The sequence below is a fragment of the Camponotus floridanus genome, unplaced genomic scaffold, assembly GCF_003227725.1.
Source record: "Camponotus floridanus strain SB8 unplaced genomic scaffold, Cflo_v7.5 scaffold31, whole genome shotgun sequence".
Lineage (NCBI taxonomy): Eukaryota > Metazoa > Arthropoda > Insecta > Hymenoptera > Formicidae > Camponotus > Camponotus floridanus.
Window position 1 is genome coordinate 842924 of NW_020229448.1, and position 24031 is coordinate 866954.

General features: G+C 35.4%; 1 protein-coding gene across 1 annotated transcript in view; it reads left to right on the top strand.

Annotated features, from left to right (window-relative positions):
• Nucleotides 1-24031, top strand: part of LOC112638500 — a 47042-nt gene that overhangs the window by 5082 nt on the left and 17929 nt on the right. The window contains exons 2-3 of the mRNA XM_025410353.1: nt 9136-9201; nt 20647-20808. Of these exons, the coding sequence (XP_025266138.1) occupies nt 9136-9201; nt 20647-20808 (228 nt within the window). The remainder of the gene's footprint in view (nt 1-9135; nt 9202-20646; nt 20809-24031) is intronic.

Sequence of the window (24031 nt, forward strand, 5' to 3'; positions counted from 1 at the left end):
TTAAGAATTATTTATAACTTGTCATATCACACATTACTGAATTTAGTGAAAATTATAACACTTGTACATGATATTTAATATAATATTTAACATTGATATTTAATATAATATTTAATATATATATATATATATATATATATATATTAAATATATTAAATATCTATATATATATATATATATATATATATATGTATGTATATATATATATATATATATATATATTAAATATTATATTAAATATCATGTACAAGTGTTATAATTTTCACTAAATTCAATAATGTGTGATATGACAAGTTATAAATAATTATATATATATATATATATATATATATATATATATATATAAATTTTTTCATTAACATTATTTATTTCCATTAAAAAAACATTGCTTTTGTATTTTAGTAAAATGCTTGTTTTTATATCTATATTAAAGTATGTCATATTAAATATTTTACCTGCATTGCTTCCACTAGCAGCAGGTAAGAGATTTATTTTACCTATGTAAGATCTCAGAGTTTCTGCTGGTAAGGAAGAAAATGCGGTTTCGATACCAACATCTCTTCAGAACCGCTTATCAACGGGGATGTTGGATACGTAGTTACGAAATGTACCACGATTTAGCCTTGCCAAGAAGCACTGTCGCATATTTTAAATACACGTTTCTATTATTTAAAATAATATTTAATATACAATATTTTTCTATTTCATGTAAAGTACTAGTAAATTATATATCAAAGAAAAATCATATATATCTAAAACTTTGATTAAACATATAAATTATACAAAAAATTCCACACTTATATATATTTTATCACTAAATAACAATATGATAAATAAATATGATAAATAATGCGTTAGCACACGAATAGAAATATATGAAAAAATATATGAAGAAGAAAAATGCATTTTTCGTGTATGATTAAATATTATATGTCTGAAATTTTTATAATATATTACTATACTATCACAATATATGTATATTATAAGAGAATTCGTACACAACTTCGATAAAAGATATATTTCATACGATCATTTTATAATCGAGACATTTATAAATTAATATTAAATCTGAGATGTAAAAAAATCATTTTCTTCCTCATCGATTTCAGAAAAAAAAATTATGTAACATTTTATTCTATTATATTTAAAATTTTTTTCACATGTGTAATAATCATATACGAAGAGATAGAAAGAGATCAATCGACTGCGTTTTTAGCGAAATATTACGTTAGTTGGGGACTTGCAATTTTGCTCTCGTGCATTTTTATCACATATATAACTTCAACATTATTATTAAACGAAGGGAAAGATACTCGGATCGTTGAAGGGCAACTAAAATTAACTAGCGAACGCATCAAGCTTGCGAAGCGTACATACACAGACTTATTCCTTGTATAGCGAGTCAGCTAACTAACCGGCATGTGCGAGGGTAATTATTGAGCTCGTCGAGCGCGCAACGTTATCAGGCATTCGCCTTCGCCTCTCGATGGTAGCCTGCATCCGTGCACACGCATCCTGAGCGAGCGATGCAGGAGGCGGGGAAGAGAAAGGCACAAGCACGTTCTCATTCGGAGGGAAGAGCAGGCGAGGAACGAGAATAACGAGGGACAGGGGGACGCGGGGAAAGGATTAGGTTCGGGGGGAGCCGCGGGGGGGGGAGGCATCGGCTTGAGAAAGGAATTGGTTTGAGAGGAGGCGATGTGTGGCGAAGGGGGAAGAGATGGAAGATTCCAGCGACTCCACGGTTAATTTGTAGCAGTGCGCATCTCTACGTCTCTTCCCCTCTCCCTCCTTCTCCTCTTCCTCCCGTTCGAGGTATATATTTTTCTGAGGCTCGCGCGTGCACGCGTGTTTGTGATTCCCACGTGTTTTATGCTCCGTGCGGTTTTGTATTTGCACGTCGCGATGCATCGGTGCACAGGACGACGAGGACGATCGAGACTGGCGGGGGAGGGAAGGGTGAAGAGGTTGAGAGGAGGAGGAGACCACCCAGGAATCGCGAGCGCGTTCCTTATTCGTGCGTTTCCGCACAATGATATCTTTCTCATTCTTCCTTCGAATTCGTATCATCTTTGAACTCTCTCCCTCTTTCTCTCCCTCTTTCTCTGTCTAGTCTTATAATTTATAACGAAACCAACAGAGATCGTTGAGATGTCGAATGCTGACGCTGCAAAATTGACGATGCGTCAAGGAATGATATTGTACGAGCAATATAATCGTACAGCGTAAAATTGAAGGCTGATTTAAAAATGAACTTTCGGACATTGAAATATAATTATGCCAAAGATAGCATATAATTATTGAAGGTATGTGTTTACAACCGCTTAAAACGTAAAATCACAATAAAATTGCGTTAAAGTTGGAGCAAGAATTATTGCCTACTTATCATATATACTTTTTCAGCTTACGATTTATAAAGGCCTATTCATGTAAAAGTTGCATAAAATAAATAAGCAATGTGTCTAATTATGACATCTCGTTTATTAGACATATATTTTATTTTATTACAATTTTTATCTTATTATCTTATTACATGTAATGAAACCTGCGTATGTGTAACACCACTTGGTTGAAATTGGTAGATGATGATATTTCTCTTGATATTTCGTGAATGCAAAAAAAAAATATTGTCTGACGCCGGACTGCTCTTTGTTTTTTTTATTCTTTCTCATCATTTAGTTATATCGTGACTGGAGCCAGGCAGCCAGCTACTTCGCCATCGATTTCTGGGCGCTGGAAAGACGCATGCGCAAGTAAGAATAGGGACTGCCCGCTTACGATATCTTCTCCCTCCAGCTAACACCACTTACTAATACATTCGCGAGAAACTGAAAGTTGCGCAGTTCAACATGTAAATCTTGATGCGTGCAAGAGTCCGACTTTTTAGAAACCTGGAGTGCACATTCCTCGGAAAGTCCTGTTAAATTCTTTGAAAATATCCGAGAAATTTGTTAATTATCTCGCTCCCATCGCGCATGAAAAATATATCAAATTATATTAATATCTTTTTACGCCCAAGTTGGCAGCAAAAAAATTCGACTACTATTTTTCATTCACGTGGGAGAAGATGCGTAAATTACGTGGAACGCGTAGGCTCATTACAATTCAGCGCTCGTAGCTATCCGATTAAGAAACAGTATCAACCTTGAATTTTGCTTATTTGGTCGGACCAGCCAACCCTTTTAACATTGGTAATCCCTCCATGCGGGCGTTCCATTATCTGACCATCTCTCACCTCCATACTAGGATCGAAGACTGAGAGAAAAAGAGAGAGAGAGAGAGAGGAAAGAGTGAAGGAGAGAAGGGTAGAAAGAGGGATGGAGAGTGCGAGAGAGAGAACGAGAGGCGGAGGATGACGTTGAGGAGGGCCGGGATGGATCGAGGTGGGTTTTATGAGCGCGCACAAATCTCCTCATCAAGCTCCCGCAGGATCCAACGCCCGACATCCATGGGGGCTGGAAATTGCAGGGCGGGTTTCGCCATCGTTTCGGATACGGAGGGGGAGGAGGGGAGGGGGGAAGCGGAAGGCGAGAGAAGGCCGCGTCGGGCACACAAATGAGGCAGCTTGATTCCAATTATTCAGTAAATTAAATACGGAGGGGGAGGTTGGGCTTTACGAGCAGTTCCTCCGAGTTTCAACATTATTCTAGCGCGGTGAATCCGACCGAGAGGAGGGGGAGGGAGAGGGAAGAAAGGGTTGAAACCGCACGTCGCTATTGTATCTCGTGCTCCGTTTCGAGGGACGTACTCCGGTTATCTATAGTTAATACTCGTTGTTTGGGGTGAATATGCGTGAGCGGAGAGATATTCGGCCTTTTCGGTGTTTTAACAGGGGAGAGACATTCGGTAATCTGCCGTGACCATGGTTTTTTTTTTATATCCAACGAGGTCCTTCAAAGACAAAGTACACATACAGAATTCATTACACGAATTTTTCGCGTGTACGCCAAATTAATAATATAAATTTATTCCGTTTGACGTGTGCATAAATATTATATAATTTAAATTCTTAATAATATCATTAAGGATTTAATATAAAATTTTTAATAATATTTTTAATATTATTATTATTCGCTTTCTGTAATGATCTAACGATAAGATACATAGAGCGTTTATTTTATTACTAAAATCATTTATCGTTATCACTGTAAATATAAAATCGTGGCATTTGCATCCACCGCGTTTAATTCCTGGAGCGATTATATAAAAGTTTTCTCGATCACCCGACTAGCTGCTTTAATTCGTATTTTCTTTAGGGACTACGCTTCGTCTTTTACGAGCGCGTATTTCTCTTCCCTATCCTACGGTTGGAAACGAGCTGAGTTTTCCCTCTTCCTCCCTTACGCTTCTCTTCCCATTCCACGTTCTTTTGAGTTGCCCTTGTGCAGTTCCGTCAAGCTCTCATCCTTCTGCGTACATCCTTCTATTTTGCCAGACACTTTGACAAAGATTAGATCTTGCTAGGCGTGAAATGTGATTAAGATATAGAGGGAATGAGATGCTCGTTGATATCAAAAAAATTTTGTTATGGAAAATAATTGCAATATATCGATAAAATTGAAATCCTTTTATATTTTTTACGTAAATATATCTTTTATATCTAAATATCTTGCGTGAATCTGTCTAGGTAAAAATTTTTTGAAAATATTTTTGTATTATTATATAGTAGGTTCTTTAAGCTTTTACGGCGGGGACATAAATTTAAGCGTGTAACGTCAGATCAGAAACATAAATTGTTTTATAAGGAGAGATATTGCCCGACAAAATTCGAGTAGACATTTTAGAAGAACGCAACGGGGACAAAGAGGCGTGTTTAATAACTTGTAAAATATGAGATGCAACCAGAGACATTTGCTCATTCCGACGTCCGGAGGGTGACGTTCTTCCTCCAAACATCGTATAATTGTATTCACGTGGGAGCCCCGACAAAGGGGAAGCGCGATCGAAGTCGGAGGGAAGGTCCGGGGCGGTTCCGCGGTGACTGAAGAAGTTTATAATCCATGACGTTTCCGGCTTTGCGGAGGGAACGAAGAAGCCTCTTATGTCTTTCGAGCGAGGACGAGGACGACCAAGTGCCAGATTACAGCCAGCTGCATCCGCGTGTCCTGGGGACGACGCGCGAATGCGCGGCAAGGACCATTTTAAAAAAATGGCCACCATCGGGATGCCATTTGCTGGAAGCTGGTCCTCTTTCTTCGGCAACGGGCGATAAACACTGGGATTATCTGCATCCTGCTTAACAGCTCCTGGACACGTTTCACGAAGCTGGATCGTCCGGCTGAGGAATGACTCGCATTCCTTTCGATGAGAAGCACTTGTACACCAACGCACGAAGACCGTCCGGAGTGACACGTACGAGTTGACGTATCGTATATTCCAAGGAATATTTCCGTCGGTGCATGATACTTATATACGCCGGCGAAACCACGATGCGTTATTCGCAAAGCGCTGAAATATGTCATCTGTCTTAGATAAGGCACGCTTTCCTCCGCTTATCGAATTGTCTGTGTACTTCGTAATAGCGTTCCGACACTTAAGCCGGTAATTGCTAATTACTCTTCGTCGAATTTACGAGTTTCGGATAAGAAAAAAATGCAAACCCGTCACACTCTCCTCTTCGTACCTCAACTTTAGATTATTTAGCGTCGGTGCTTTTATTTCGAGATTTTTGTATTATTAAATTAATTAACGGAGGTGTATGCATATAATTATATTTACAAGGGGATATATTACGCCGGGATAATAACGCCAGATTAGTCATACTAATTAATCATACTGCTGTCATGTTGCCAACAATTGTATCATTGTCAACAATTGTTGGCAACACGACAGAGCAGCTTCGTAGGCAGTTGGCTGACTGGATATATTTTCACCGTTTCGAAATTGACAAGTAAGGCAAGTAAACTCAATTTCGCGAGTCCCGCGGACACAACATCGCACATGCACGCTCCTGCTACTCCTTTATCCTCGTCAGCTGTTTCCATTACTCCTATCGCTCCGGCGAGGTTCTAGGATTTTTCGAATATCCCATCAACGTACGGAAGTCGTATATTACGAGCCGAGAATGTGTACGAAGCCTGGGGCGTGCTTCGCATGCTAGCGATTACTTTTACCTTCGCCCTTTCGTCCTGGCAGGCGGTAAACGAGCAAGCGGTCTTTTCCTTCGGCCTGCCCTCCGCGAGCTCGAAGGACCACCCTTTTTCGCTCCCTCCTATCCTACCGTCGTTCTTTTCTTTTCCCGGTTCGCGTCTACCTGCATTTTTAGCGTCGAATCAACGGATTGGTAGTCGATTGCTAGCGGTGAGAATGTCAAATTCACCTTTACCTGCGTGTGAGATTTAAATGCTTTCATGTATAACGCATACAAAATTGGAATGTCTTTAATTTCGTTTATTATTATTAATATTAAAAATATTATGCACAGAGATATCACATGTGTCTTTTTATCTTTAACAAATTTTCAAAGAATCTTTTGCACTCTCCAAGAAAATGGAAGTGAATGCAGATTAAATAAAGTGATATACGAAAGTAAAAAACGAGAGTTTATGGAAAGTGAAACGAACATTAATGAAATCTATCTGCAGATTATATTTGAATTTTTATTTGACTATCTCTTTCTTGATTTAGCCTAGCTATTATATTTTCTGTAGAACGTCAGTTTTCGTTTGATTCATACTCTTCCACCTGCCATTATTACACTAATCTATAGATCTCTCAATCGTGTGGATCTGGCGCCAATAAGTAGAATAAAGTGGAGGGTTGACATAAAAATAACGTGCGCCAGGCGCCTTCTACTGTCATGACGGCATTATGGCTTTCGATTTATAACGTCACACACGAAAGGATGATTGCCTTTTGCGATGAGTGGATATCATGAGGGGAAACATTGGAAGGAGTAACTAGAATTGCTTGACCAGAACCAACAGACCAACAGAGAAGCACCTTATCAAAGTCTGAAAATTATGAAGAGAAATTCGTTTTCTCGAAGATGAGAAAGCTTTTGTATGTTTTGATATGCATTATAATGCATATAAACTGTAACAATAACAAGGATCAAAGTTGTATCACAAAAATATTTATTTTCGAGTATAAATTTGGAAAGATTTATAGTTTAATCTATAAAATTGAAGGCACAAATATCAACTTACTATGATTGCAAATTATACTAATAGCGATAATCTATCAATATTAGATTTTAATTGATAAATGGACTTGTTTGATTACTTTATAGAACCGTTGCCGTCGGAATAACGTGAGCAGACGTTCGTAAGCAATACGTAACATTATTTATGTTTTTCCGCAATAAATTGCCATAAAATATTTTATTACAAGCATTATGATGCATAATTCAATTAGAAACGCAAATGAATATTAATTTATACAATAGCAAGCAGCTCGCGCTATTTATAAAACGGCATTGAAATGGCAGCGCAAATGTCTTATTATTAATTTAATATATTCCAGTTTTCATTATTTATGCATTATTAATAGTAATAACACAATATATAAAATGTATGAAATTAATACAATTTGTTGTAAACTGCAATATTGCTGTCTGCTGTTATAAACACATTAATAAACATTAATCTCTAAATTTGTCGACATTATTAAAATAAATAATTTACAATAAATACACAGTATTTTATATATATGCATAACATATTCTTATTGTATATTATTATTATATATTATGAGAGAAATATAATCCATATAAAATAAAAAATTATTTTATATCTGTTCGATATTTTTCGAGAAATAAAATTAATTTTCTTTGATTTGAATTAATATTTATTTATTATATAATTGTACAAAGTGTAAAATTTTTATTTTAAGTGGAACAATTGCAATGCCAAAAGTCTAATATAATCTTTACACTCAAATTTGGAATGACTCATATAAATGTTACTTAAATACTTGTATTAATCATTAATTATATTTATATAAAAACGTTTAACATAATGGTAATTTAACATTAAAATGTATAATTACTTGCTGAGATATAGTATTAGCTTAAAATATATTTCAAAATTGCGTGTTTTACGAGGAGAACCTAATTCTTCATGGCCAAGGCCAAATAGACAATTGAGGAATCGCTATAAATCACTTAAGAATTTTTTTCCACTCCTACAAAGGATTTTCTTCCGCCAATACTCCAATTTTTTTCTATCAACCCGCATTTGCCGAGACGAATAGAGATTCAAGGACTCGTCGCAGCTCCATTGCATTGATTCTTTTCATTTATACGTGTTACCAATGCATCTCCTGAGAAACAGATTTCAGTTTTCGTTTCGGCAGCACGGCGTGCTGACGACTATTTGCACAGTCAATCGATAATAACGTGAATTTGTGGACATTTGTGTAAAGGAAAAGAATTCTTCATAGTTCGCCATGTTTACCGTCGCCGCCAGATTCCGACGGGTTTCTCGCCGTTTCGTTGCTTTGTCGACAATAGTTGATAATCAGGTGATTTGCGTGTTCACATTTGAACATTGAAACATTAATATATTTATTGATATAAGTATTAATATTTTCCATTTAATTCTAATCGATGTTATAATAACAATATTTATAATATTATTTTATTTATCAAGATGTGATTTATCATATGTGTTTATCGAAATTTTGTACCTTAATTAATTTCGATCAGAAAAATTTAATAATCCTAAAATAAATTTAATTATTACAAGCAAGATGAAGAAAATTCATAAAATTGTTCTTTTATAATAAATAACATTACAATGTACAATTGTAGAAGAATATGGCATTTCTTTGTTGTTTAATGAAATTTAATGTAAACACGTTAAAAAGTATAATTTTTTAAATAAATACAATAAATTTTTTTATAATAGATAAATAATTGTAATAAGTAATCATAATGTTTCAAACTATGAATTAAAATTGAATTAGGAAATAAAAGGTTTTAAGTTATTAATTAAAAAATTATTAATCCTTAAGATTATTAATATCTGATTAATATTAAAACGTTTCTAACATCTTTCTTTCGATTAAGTATTTTTATTAAACGTCTTTATTGATCTGTATATAAATTTTTATTAGTTAATAACTGTTAGGTTGAAAATATTCGAACATATACATATATGTACACATTATATTAATATATTATTTTTATTACAGGATTCCTCATGTGGCGAAGAAGAATTGTCATCATTGGTTCACCGCCTAACTTGCAGCTTATTAAAGGTAAATATTTTATATAAAATCTTTTTTAAAAATTCCGATTCAAATGCACAAGATAATGAAAAGCTAAAAAAATTAATTTTATTTGGTAATTCGCGCAAAATGATTTATAAACTTTTTTAACAAGACAAAAATATGTGTGCTATCTAATATTAATGTGTAAAAAAATCTGATATTAATTAATATCTATTTGTAGATATAATATTATAAAGATTTAATATTACAAAATATTAATTAATATCTATTTATTGTATTATCATTTAAATGATTCAATTGCATTTCTTCGTTATTTATTTTCATTTATCATATCTTGTGTTATAAATTACTTTAGTCTGTAATGTAATTATACTATATAACATAATTTGTGAAAGCACACATCTTTCATCCTTATAGAGATATCTTTTGTTAAATTTTAATGCTTTTTCTTTAATAAGATCAAAATTTCAATAGTTTTTCGAGCAATTAGAAAAGTAGTTATATATAGTAATAGAAAGTTTTTCGTAGAAATAAAAACTTTATATAATTTTTTATATTTAAATTTTCTTTAAAATAAATTTTAATACTGTGCGTTTTTATTCGTGGAAAAATGAAAACATCGAAAATTCTTGTATTTAAAGAAATGAGCAATGATAAATATTTTTATATCACAAATATTATACGACGTGTAAAAATGTCATAATATTTTTTAAGCAATCTCGAAATTATCCTGATAAGCGAATGCGGATTATTTATAGCGAGTCGTATCTTTCCTCCCTCTTAGTACTAGAATCATTAAATTAATCTAAAGAATAAAGCTGCATGACGCATCGAATTACATTACAGGAATTTAATTAATATTTTTCTCGTGAAAGCTATACGAAAGTTCTTGATATTACAGAAAAATGTTGTGACATATAGTTAGAAATAAATTTTTGTTTTAAATGAAATTGATAACAATAGAGCGATTTTTTAATTTTGTGCCGATAAAAAGTAAAAGAAATGAACGCGTCAATTTTTCTGATGAATTTCTTAAACAATGAAAAATCTTATTCTAATTAAATATAATCTCCAATTTAACAATACATTTACCTCAATGTTAAAATCGTAAAACCGCTAATTTATAAAACAATGAAAACAAATGTCGAAAGATACTATATCGATATCGTACATTATCTATTGATGAATATACTGAGGGAAATATAAAAATATATTTTCCTAACATCTTAGAAACGAATCAAGAATTCTGCGTCTCTCAATAACTTCTAATCATTTCTTATCACTTGGATAGTAGAATGAAATTTATTATCACAAGCGAGATTAATCGAACAAGTGAGAAATTCCTTTTCGAAAATTTCAATCGTGTTTTCGCAATGCCCATCTCTCCGAGACGTTAAAAGGATCTTATCATCGGCCGCGATAGAAGTGTTATGCGAAATGCAATTTCGTTCCGCGTAGATACCACGCGTGTTGTGTATCTTCTGGAGAGACGCATCGGGCGTCATTATTTACGCCCGCGTGCGTGAGATCCTTTTATAAGGTGATAAAGGCAAGTCTCTCTCTCTCTTGCCCATGGGTGAAGGCACTGAAAGTGGTCCGGACTATCACGCGAGCCGACATGCAAACCGATTCTCTCTGTCGCGTCGGACTTGCTGCACTCGCGCTTTCACATGTCCAGAAGAGAGAATGCCTCAAGTGTATTCATGACGAAACAGCCGCGGCTCGTCGACACTCGCGAACGCGACAGTCGGTTCTGCTTGTCCCTCGCGAATAGCTATCATGAAGCCATTAACTTTATTATACCGAGCTATTAACTTAAATATTACGACTCGCGTGTCGCGCACCTTCGGGCTCTCTGATTTATCGCCGGGAAAGAGATCGTGATGTAACGTAAACGCCGGTCTGTTTGGTCGCCATCGCTTTTACCTGTCGAGCATCGACGGGAAGAGGAGATCTCCGAGTACCAACGTGGCGTTGGACGATCGATTAAGGATGCCTGCTTGTGACGCAATGTCCGCCGATAGCTATCGGTGGGCGCCAATTCACTCGCGTGATTCAGAAATTTGACTCGGAAATTTAAAGCACGTTACGATCGTGCGAGATACTCCCGAAGAATGTCACCCAAACTCGGATGAAACGATAATATCGATCTCAAGCAGGGGTATTTTTCAAGCATAAATTGGATGTTATAAATGTGTACGATTTGTGTACAATATCAATTGTAAGAAGAAAGGACCCCTGATACAAGATTATATCAGATATGCTTAAGGTGAACAAAGAAATGGATACCTGCCCGGAGGTGGAGTCTGCGAAGGAAAAAAAATTACGAAAAAGGATGACACGTTTCGCTGAAAGGGTGGGTGTCCGGAATAGTGGGATTTTATATTAGTCTGAGGATTCGAAATGAGAATTTACGAGCGGGACGCGGAGAGAACATTGTTTCAAATAAGACGTCTTTGGGCTAACTTTCGAGAATCCTACCTACCTATCTACCAGTAGTGATCGCTTATACGTTGCTTGGAGAGAGGACACTACCGCAGATAAAAGGATAAAGGACGCCCTGGGATGGAAACGGGCGGAGGCGCTCGGGAAGGAAGATCGCGAGGATTGAGAGACAGTTGTAAAAAGGATGCGCGCGAAAAGGGGAAAAAATAAGAGACGAAAATTAAGGCGGAGATGAGAAAGATAGAGGAGAGGATTCCGCAGGACACGAGGGATGTGTTCGAGAGAAGATGAAGAAGATTGCTCCAACAAAGAACGAAAAGGAGACCCTGAAAACAAAGAGAGGGAGCTATTCGATGGAGGAGAGGAAGAGAAGAGAGGATGGAAAGGGCGAGTCTAATGAATATGGCAGAGAAGCGTCCCACGATGGAAGGGTTTTCCTTCGACCCATGATTGTGCGAGACCCCTATAAGTATGTAAATGAAGTATATTATTCCAACGTGTGTCGGTGTGCGTCATTCGAAGATCGCCGGACAGGGAGGGGGCGGTAACGTGTACGCATGCGCATCAACATCTTCATGAACTTGTTATTATACCAACCAGCGGATAATCAAAGAGCGGCCGCTCGTATATGGCTGCTTGCCATAGTTAGCGCGGTCTTTCCTTCGGTTTTCTCTTTATCCTTTCGTTCGCCGCACGTCCTGTCGATCGACGCGATGCATCGTTTTATCGCATCAATTCTTCCTTTTTTTTGTAATTTATATTCTTATTACTTTTCCTCGAATATTCTCTCTCTTCCCGCCCGGCAATAATTCTGCAAATTCTTCAAAAATTAAATTCATTATTGATCGCGCAAATTTTGTTCTTTTCTATATTTTTCTTCAGCTGTTCCTCTTCTGTAGAGTTTTTAAAAATTTATTTAGTTGTAATGCAAAGTGCAAATTTTATTATGTATCTATTATTTAGAAAAAGCGTCAAATTTTGATTATTTGACAGATATTATTATACTAGTTACTTTACAAAAAGAAATTATATAAAATGGATTTAATAACGATAAACGGAAAGAACAAGCGATAAAGAGACTTTTTTGCATTTTTTTATTTGATACAATTTCAAAACACTACCGGACCGAACGTTTTTCGTACATCGCATTAACGATCAAGATCAAGTAGTCGTTAAACTTGGACTAACCCGAGTGCTCGCATATATGGTCTTTCGTAAATTTTCCAAAGGCAGTCTCATGTCGACGTAGCAATTTAGAAGCTCCTAGTCTTCAGCTCGCGCTTATATACATTGCACCGAATGTGCACGTCACTTATATCGACGCAAAGAATTATTTCGAGAAAGAAACGGTTCTCGAATAAAATCTTAACGCACTATTTTATACGTGTACACGAGAAAATTTTATAGATACGTTTGCGTAGAAACAATGTTGTCTATACATTTTTATTTAACAGAGCATTAAATCTTTTTTAAAACACTTGAAAGAGAAAATTTGTAATTTGTTAGATTACTCATTACAAAATTGACGTTAGCAATTTCAGAGAGAAAACGTGTCTTAAATTTTACTAAAATATCTCTGCATCTTGTCAAAAGCTCTCACAATCGTACATATAATATATTTATAATCATGGATAATGTGGTTATATGTATTTTCTTCAAAATGGACTATTTCCCAGGTAGAAACCATCATAATATGTTGGTATAATGTACAATAGATAAATTTGGAACATTTATTTGATGACAAGATGGTATGGCACGTTAAGATGGCTCTTAATGAACAAAGTTTTCATTACAGCGAACATTTAAAATTAAAGTAGTCTACCTGTCTCTCTCTATATATCTTGTCTCTCCTTTTGCTATAGTTTCTTATCCCAATGGGATAGTTTCTTATCCCATGGGATTTCACCTGATGGGATTTGTGCATTTCACACCTCCATGTTTCATATCTTGTCATTATATATTAAGTTTTTGAATTTTGGCGACTGTATTTCTGAATCGACACAAATGGATTGTTTAAATAATTTCAGGAAAGATATACGAGAAGAAAGAAAATACATATTATATATATTTTTTTAAATTTACTTGCGACAATTGTTTATGCAAATTACATGCTTATTGTACGTAATATTAAAGGCAGTTTTATATTTAATATTAACTGAATGAACGTACAGAAAATTTTAATCACTGAAACTCAAACGAGTTATCTTAAAGATCAAATACGTGGTCAATTTGATATATTTTACAAAATTAATTCTAAACATGAAATAGAAAAGTTTAATTGAATAAATGTTTGATTCCCTCGTGAATTTTAAGACTCAACATTTTATTGTAATTTCTAGTTTTTCCCGGCCTTCCTAGCTAGAGTATAGGTAGCTGTTGTTAGGGAATGTCTTCGATATTGATCCGTTCGAAAGGAGCTCGACGGGGTGGAGTCGCTTCGCCCTAAGGGTAGTTTTTACCCCACCATCGCTCGGCAGTTTCCGATTGGACGAGAGAGGAAAAGATGGCCGCCGAGTCACGTACCGGAAACGTGATGCCCTGATATAGTCAGATGAGGGCTTTCCTTCGGCTTTTCTCTCCTTCCTCCTTCGCGTTTCGCAAGAAATAAGCTCTGCAGCCAAGAGTGGACCAAGCAAGCGCGAGAACCTTTACCGTATCTTCCTTCCTCCTTCCCCCCGTCGGCTTTTTGCAAAATTTATTACGGCGATATATTCACATCCATTAGATACCTCACTTCTTTCGCCTGCATCTTGCCCTCCGCCTTTCTCTTCCTTCGTCCCTTCCTCCACCTCTCTCTCTTCTTCCTTTTTTTTTTCCCTCTTTACCTCAGTCTCCATAACTGAATGCACTCTACCGAGATCCCAGCATCCTTTTCATTCCGGTCGGTTGCATGCAAAGCCCTTTAAATCATGACGGAATACTCTTTTAGGGCTTTATTTTAAATCCGATTTCCTTCAAAATTTATTTAAACGAAACGAATTCGCTGCCAATAAATTATATTGGTTCATAATTATTAACGATTTGTTTTGAGTATATTTCCTCAAGGAAAATAATAGTAAACGCAACGTGTAATAAATTATATCATGTCGAATTAGTTTCACTGAAATATTTGCCTAAGAATATAACATACAATATACTGATGATGTATGATATATATATATATATATATATATATATATATTTAATTTCAACAATATTACATATAAAATATAAAATTTGTTTTAGGAATTTCAATTTTTTTTCTAAATGCATCGTCCTATTGTTTTGATTCTATCAATTCCAATTTATTTGTATTTTACACAAATTTTATAAACTTTAAATATCATTTGAATATCCATTTAATCATTTATTCATTTTTGTTGCATTTCGATACATTTCGATATAATTTGCTGTACGTTTGCCTCGATTTTATATCCCGTGGCGTTTCGCTTATCGCGTTACTCGCTCGAGCTGCGAAAGGGTGAAGAGGTCGTGAATCGTGAAGGCTGCTTAAACTACAGAAGGAACGAGAAACTCGGAGGTTGAGACGGTTCGACCTCTGGGAACCGCGGTCGATACTGCGTCTCTGCGAGGAAGGCAGTGTTGCCAGTCGGTTGAAAATTGCTTGGAATTTACACTTTCTTGGTAGACTGCAGTTTTTGATGCAACGCAATCTATTCTATGTCTGGATATTTTTTTTAGAAATTTACTTTTTTTTTTATTTATTAAATTTTCACGAAATGTAATATACACTTGATACCATTTTCACAAAATGTATACAATTAATAATTTAATTAAATACATATGTCGTATGTCGCAAGAAATTAATTTTAATGCGACTAAATTGCGGAGATGTCAAGTTTTTTCTTATGAGATTTGTATAGATGATTGATTAAGACAACACTTTGATAAGATTATTGTTGTTTGATAGCATTATTTTTCATCTATTCTGATTAAATATAATGAAATGAAGATTAAAGATGCGATGAAATATTATATATTCTAAATATGTGCCTTTTATTCTTTTTTTTTCATACATTTGTAAGTTATAGATAAAAAACTGGATCATATAATCAAAGTTTAGAAATAAAAAATAATGAGAAATGTGCGTTAACATATCTAGAATAAAATATCAAAGTGTATATATTTAGTCGATAAATTGAAGCAAATTAATTTTGGAAATGCCAAAAACGATTCAGGTATTTCACAGAAGTCTGTCTACTCAGGAGTGTTTTTGCAGGCATCAATAAACCGTTTATGGGAGCTTTGACCTTTCGTTAGAGCCTTTCTTATGTATCTTGGATCATTTCGGCATTTACAGGCAAGGGAAAAAATTGTATCGTGACGAATTCAAGGAGAAACATAATTTCGGAAAAGCAAACAGATCTTTAAGAATATAATTTTTTTAACTCTTTTTTTATATAATCTTAGTACGCGAGGAAAGCGAAGAAGATATATCGGGGGTCCAAGGATACCGTGCCTATTAATGCTAATGGCAGAATTTTTTTTGGTTATATAGAATAAATAAATAGAAATCTTAACTTTTAAAATAAGTGGTATAAAATTAAAAGCCAAGAAAGCAGCAGATTATTTTTACGATTCATCTCAATCTAAAAAAATATATGGTTACATTATAATATATTTATTACATATTATTTATTATATATGGTTACATTATTATATATTTAGAGAAATCAGTAGCCTAAGTAAAATCCAAGATTGAAATCACTTTGATAATAATTAAATTATACATTGATCAGATCGCAAATTTTTCATAAACGCAACGCAAATGAATAGTGATATAATGAACAAAATCCCGCAATCGTTGAAGCACGTGCTTCCACTCGTTCACTCTCGATTTCAATGTGTTTTTATTGCGTCTCTTAAATTCGCATTTATGAGCTCTTATGTTCTCCCCCGTCTTCCCTTTTCTTCTATCGGAGTGACTGGACCGAGCTGTAAAACGCTGCGCTATGTTGAAGACAAATCGTCCGGCGTGAAGTTAAATAGGTGATAATTGTGACCGATATCCCATAGCAATTGCAATATCATAAATACTTTAATGAGTGAAACGACCTTGAATTTTATTGGTTCTCGTTATAATGCACAGCTGAGCTGAGTGATCAATCACTTTATTATACATATGTGCGTTTACATTATGGCATTAAAACGCGCGTTATCTTCTAGAGCTATTATGAATGAATTGTAATGTTTCTAGTTTAGATAAGGAAATTAGTTTGGAAATATCGATAAAATTTATTATTCGTATATATATTTTATAAATTAAATTTGCAAGCCTTTCTTAATCATTTTTTATATTGAAACTATTTTCTCTAGCTTCTCCGAGTAATGTACAATATTATTAAACTGGATGCAAAATTAATAAGAGCTATCATTAGTCATCGAAGTTACTTAAAACGTATTTTTGCTTAATTAAAATGAGTAAACGTTTGATTTAAATATGCATTTCTATAGATTTAAACATGCTTATTACGTCCATTTCTTTAAAGATCGCTTAATTCTAATGTAGATATATAAATACCGATTAGCATGCAAATATCGCACGATGTATGAATGAAATATTTTATCTAGAATGAAATCGCTCAGATATAATTTATGAGATGATTATTCGATTTAGATGACACGCAACAATTGTAGTCGTAAATACTTTAATGAGCGAAACGACCTTGCCGATTCTATTAGCTATCCTTATAACATTCAATGTTTAAGTTCAGCGACTAATGATTTTATCGCTACTGTATCTATATGCGATTATGGCTGTTTAAAACGACGATAAACGCGTGCAGCGGATCAACCTAGTTTTTATCGCGTTACATATTACACGTGATATAAAACATCACGAGTGTAAATTATTAAAATAGTAAAACACTTGTATTGTGTACAATATTTTTATTTATTTATTTTTTTCCTCAGAATCGAGCCATAATTTGTAAAGATAATAAATTCTCTTCGGGTCTCAGTTCATTAAACGGTTATAACGAATACACGATTACACATTTCCATAATGAAAGTTTCTAGCGTAGGGTCTGCCTGATTCAAGATCTTGGAGATCCAAGAATACAACGATGGCGTATCCTTATAGATTATCTATGCTGCAGAAACGAAACGAGTTTTATGCTTTGCTTTCTGGGATTGTAAATTTATTGCCCCGTAGATTCGAACTTGTGTCCCGATGGTCTTTTTGACGAACGACGATCAACGATAAAATATGACTTTACAAACCTATTGAGCGCTGTTATTTAAACGCGGTGGCCAGCTATTTAAGTCTTAACTGCCTACAGATTACGTCGCTATAAAATAATAAACCATCCTATATACACTTAACTAGAAGTGCCTAGTCGTTTTCCGATCCAAGTTCTTTAATTTTATTTTCATTGCGTTTCAGTTTTGAAAAATTACAACAGATGTCAATGTAACCTAAAAGAGATGCGAATATCTAACGTAAATTATTCACACCTAAAGTGGAATAATATCGATAAATAAATTTAAATTAATTATATGGAAAGAATTGAGAATTAAAGGTGTATTAGTGTTAATAAAAATATCGCGAGCAGCATTGAATTTTAACTATTGGCACAAGATGGTCGTTTGAAACGAAACAGGATCCCTACGAGCAGCCATGACGCGATTCAAGTAGAAGGGAATCTATTAAGATATCGTGGGCCGAACCTGAAATCTCGAAGCGGCTCGAGTTAACCAATCGCGACATCAACAGCATCGAAATCCTTCCACGCCGTTACTATTTTAGAATTCACGCTCGCCTTTCACGCACGCTTGTGTTGGCCAAAGTATTTTAATTAAAAGTTTTTTAAGTCCTGAAAGAGCGCACCGCCAAAAGTGATAAAGATACTTGACATTTTTATCGTCAAGCCATTCTGAGCATAATCGATGAAGATGACATGTGTGTCGACTTATACGAGAACCGGGTATATTTTAAAATTGATATATTATAATTTGACAATGTGAGAAACCGTTAATAGGATCATTATATTTGCAAATGTAATGTATCAAATTTTTATTAACTCTTATTTCGAGCTGAATTATAAATCTTTCGCAGATTGTTTCGCACAAAACATGAGGAATGACACATAGATACGTGCTTGATTATCGCGATGGATTCAAACGTATTACAACAGCTTTAATCGATGGTAAAAAAATTCATGCGCATAATAAATCATTCGATCTTAATTTATTTTTGAATTGAAAAAGGTTTATTTATAAAGTTTAAACATGACAAAAGTTTTATAAAATTTTCGCATATTAAAGTCGATCAGGTGCTTCAGATTCTCTTGATATCGATGATAGCAATGGAAATAACGATAAGAAATGATGAAGAGCGTCGAAGGTTTACCGATACAATGAAAGGAGCCATTTCATTGGAAGGATGTTCAAGTGAGCGTTAAACATTTCTGAGAGAAATCCAATCAATGGCCGGACCTTTGTTTCGTATTTGCAGAAGAGCGTTAAGAGCCAGAGGCACCGAAATAAAACTGGCTAGTGACTCAATTTTCGGTGCTCCGTTTTACGGTATAACGACTCGCTTCTTTCCTCGGTCTTGAAATTCCCACCGAGAAATGAAACGTCGACTATTCTGTCTTCTCGCGTCTCTTCGCGTCTTGATTAACGCGAATATCCAAGTGTCGAGAGATACTCGTATCAATGTTGTTGACAGCGTACCATGTAGCATTTTTTAGAACAAATTACATTCATTTACATTGTTTGACTCATCGTTGATAAATCGACTTGGATACGTTGCAACTCACCAGCGGGTTTCGCAAGCACGTAATGCCAAGCGATGCAACGTCGAGCGTAGATGGAAAGAAGCGATAAAGGCGAAAAAGGGTTAAGTCGAAGCGGACGATCTGTCATCGACGAGCCGGCATTTTACAAAGTATAGGACCGAGACATATCTCACAGGTGCTACACAGAAGGCAGTCCGCAGGTAGATACGGTGGGCGCCTGATTGGCCTGCCTCGACCTGACTCCGTCCTACGGTTTCGCGACGGCAGTGTGCGAGGCAAGGAGAGGCGGTCGTTGTTACGTGTCGCTCGCAACAACTCGTCTTGCTGCGCCTTGCTCTGCTGCTTAAGCGGGAAAGAGAGAAGGTGAGAAAGCAAGAGCGGAAAAGAGGGAGAGAGAGAGAGAGAGAGACAGGAGGAGAGAGACAGAGAGAATCCGGTACAGTTGAAGCATAGTAAATCCCGTTGGCTGGTACCTACGGTCTCTTGGGCCGCGTCTCAGCCCGCGTAGTGGAGTTGCCAAGCTTTGGCAGCGAGCTAACTCGTTCAGCTCGCGGTGTATATTTCCGTTCCGTTACGTTCACCAACGTCGCCTCGCTTCGCCTCGTCGCGCGGCTGGTAGGCAGTCGAAATCCCGACGACGCGACGCGTCCTCCTGCGATCTCGCGGGCGACGCGATCCGGATATGTCTCGTGATATGTGGTGAACGCCCAGATGTTATCGTTGCCGCCGTTCCCACCTTCTCACCTGTTTTCTTTTCCGCGCGATCGATGCGATACGTGATAAACACGATCGTTGCGCGCTCGATGCGAGCATTATCGCATACATCATCTCTCCTATGTAGGTCTAGACGAAGGAAAGAGAGAGAGAGAGAGGGAGGGAAAATGGCGTATTCCGAAAATTCTTCAGACTGTACTTCGTGATACCAGTCACGCGAATTTTGAATCGCGGATGAATGATAATCGTGATAATCGATCATTCTTGTATCGGTGTGCAATTTTTCTCGTCGTTATTTGTGAAGGTGTCTTATCAAAAATAAATGGCTGCTTGAAAGAAACATGGTGCAAGATTCATGATTCGCTTTTCAAGAACGGATTTAACAAAAATGTTTATTAGTGACATTGTAATTTGCGGTAGAATAGAAATTATGAACATTCTTGTGTGAAGTCTTCTAATATTGATTTTGAAGGAACAATGTTCGTGAAATTTCGTAAAAATAGCACATCCAATGTCCCAGTTTTTAATCAGCTGCGCTAAACGCGGGTCCAATGTACATTGGCTGTTTCAGCAGTTGAAAAACGGATCGGCATGGAGTAACTACTCGGGTCACAGCGACCCTTGGAAGGGAAAAGGGCAGCCCTTCTGCCGCCAAGACGCACGACCACATCGAACTGTCGGCGTCCTGCAGCGACCCCTGCGTCATTATTATTATTATTATTATAGCCGCAAGGTGAGTGGAGAAATGTCATATTGTTACTACATTAGAATTATTTCCGTGGACCGATTGTCTCTAAAAACTGCTCTCCCGCACATTAAATTGTGCATCAGAAAGAAGGACCGAATAAACCTTCAAATCTCGTTTTTCATTATTTAAACCTTGTTAAATCAGATAGAGATTTCAAATGCATTCATTTATTATACGCTCTATCAAATTAATCATAAATTAGTATCTATAAATAACATTTTAAAATTGAAAAATTATTTAAAAATTAAAAATCTCTTAAATATCAAATTAATAATTTTTATACATTTAACTTTTATTTTGCGAAATTAAAGAATTATTTTAAAATTAAAACATTATTTAATTGTTAATGTTACGAAATAATAAAGTGCAATATTTGATGCTCATTCTTTACATGAGAAATTAATATGTGCTATCAAATAGATAAATGACTTAAAAAATTGATAAAATGTCTAAATTATTTATTTCAAATTGTGTGAATTGAATTATATTAATTTTCATGTTTTTTTACGTTACGGTATATAACGTGATAGTTTACCGGTATCTGTTCGCTCATTATAAATTATTGAAATTCCTATCGTGATAGAACAATCTCATTAGGCAATTAATGCTGCAGAAAGAAATTCGTGCGAGAACCATCAACTCTTACGATCTTTCTATTTTACGATTCTCCAATGGCACGCATGTTTAGCATTATTTTGTTCTTCTCCTCACAAATACCTTCGTTCTTTGCCCTTCCATCGTTGCATTAATTCACATATACACGCACACTTACATCTTATGACCGTGCAAACCTGCGAGAGTGATATAAATAAAATAGCGTCGCTATCTAAATTACTTTCGCTGATTATACGTTCGACCCGAAAATTTTACCTGCCAATTTATACATATGATCTTCGAGAATGTGTCTTGCATTTGTACAGCAATTATAGGATTATGAATATATTTGCAAATTATAACAGTTTTTTAATTTGAATATTTTCGTTTTTTTTCTTTTCCTGTTGAAAAAATACTCAACATAAATTTTAATACTATAAATCAAAACTCTTAAAGAGTTTAATTTTTAAAAAATTTTTAATTTTAGCAGCAATAAAAAAAGAATATTACAAATATATTGTATATCCTATATATATTATTATATATTATCATATATTAATAATAATTAAAATAATATTATTTAATATTAAAATAATAATATTATTTTTGCCAATAAAAAAAAAAACGTTTGCTCTAAATCATAAATAACAGCATTCTTCTTTAAGGGTGGGACTCTCGTATCCATTAAACTCGGGAGATACCACGATATCGGGATACCTTATATAGTGGCATGTTCCTGATTATACGTTCTGAACGTGCGATATCTTTTCGAGATACAACTCGAATGGGGTCTCTGGTATTCGAGTTTTAGCTACAGTATGCGTGGGGGTAACGATGCATGTGGTGGAGAGCGGATTAAATAAAACTCTAAATTTATGGAAAACAAGGGGGATAGGAGGAACGAACGGGTAGATAAAGGGGGAAGCGCCGGTAACTGTCAGACTGGGAGTACTCGCACCCGAGAAGTTTCCCGATGAATTTGAATAAAAATGAGGTAGAGAAAAAGGTGGAGAGATACAGGGAAGCCATGGGAGCTGGAGAAGAGATAACAGAGAGGTAAAAAGAAAGAAAGAGATGAGTATCCTTAGGATCCGGCGAATAGGCGCACTGAGTTTCTATTCGCAGGAAAGCCTGTATAAATAACTCTGATATTTTGATCGAATGTCATGTTTCGATGAGAATTTTTATGACGATTTAATATGCATATATCACTTTGTGCCATAAATTAATAATATTCATTTTTCTCGCGCTAATGTCGCGACATGTGTGTCTCGATTGTCGAATCGCGCTCCATGGTGAAAGTTCAGATTCGGCTGGACCAGTCATCGGGACATGATGGCCGAAAGGAGGAAAATCTTTCCCATAGTCTGTATTAGGGAGCATGGCTGCCGGACGAAGGATGGCGCGAAGCGAGTATGGCCGTTTTCGACATGGCAGCAGCTTTGATCTTTTTTTTTCTATTTTTACATCTTTATTAAATTTTAATATATGTATAAATCAGTCTATCAAAAAATGATTTGTTCACATAACCAGATTAAAAATAATCTAAATTTTTTTATGAAACGAATAAAAACTCCAGTCTAAGGATAATGTACATTAATTGACATATATAATTTATTAGTTTCGTGAACGTATGGGATTGACATGAACGTGATTCCAAGGGAGACAGAAAAGTATTGAAACTTCTCGGGTTGGAGAATCATCATGGCCGTGATGTGACGCTCTTTTAAGCGACATACCACGTGCCACGAAGGCGAGATGGTGTGTGCTGGGTTGCCCACGCATAGCGGCTCGCGATCCCGCGACAGCCATTTTGAATTCCAAGACTCTTTCTACAGCGAACTCGCTGGTCGGAGAGCAGAGTGTTTCTGGCCCCACCAGAAGGGCAGGAGCCTTCCTCTGCGGATACCGTCGCGTTCTCGTCTTATTTTTCGCGTGTCAAAAGACCGAGACCGTGAGCAATATTGTTGATACTTGATGTTGCAGCCGTATACCCTCTCCGCATCATCCGTATATTTCGCTTGGCAGGAGGCCGCCTCTGCGTAGACTTTTACTTCACGTATCTCGTGTATGTCGGCTCCTTTTTCTCTCAACTTCAATTATCTATTTATTTGTGCGTGGCATCCAAAAATTAACGAATGCTTCATCGTAAATAAAAGTATAATCTTTGATAAGAATCATTTTTTAGAGGAAAATCTGTCATTTTGCACGTGTACTTTAAATGATTATTATTTTATATATACATGTAAAGCGCGATATAGAATGTTAGATTTTTTAAAATATATTTTCTCATATGATTCGAGACGATTTTATTTTGTAATTGAAAGTGAAAATAGAAATCTTTTAACATATAAGCATTCCTTGTATTTGAAAATTTTTTTTTTAATGTATAAACGTTTATATATTTATCTAAACTTTCATATGGTTAAATGCAAAATTTCCGTCGGTTGTCATGATTTCATATTAGCTAGCTTTAATAGAATTATATCTGCGTTTCACCGTCGGACGTAAATATATTCTACTTCAATATTTTGTTTTTAATAAGAGAGAGAGAGAGAGAGTGTGTTCTTTTAAATTTAAAAACTAATATTAATTTATATAAAAATACTATTTT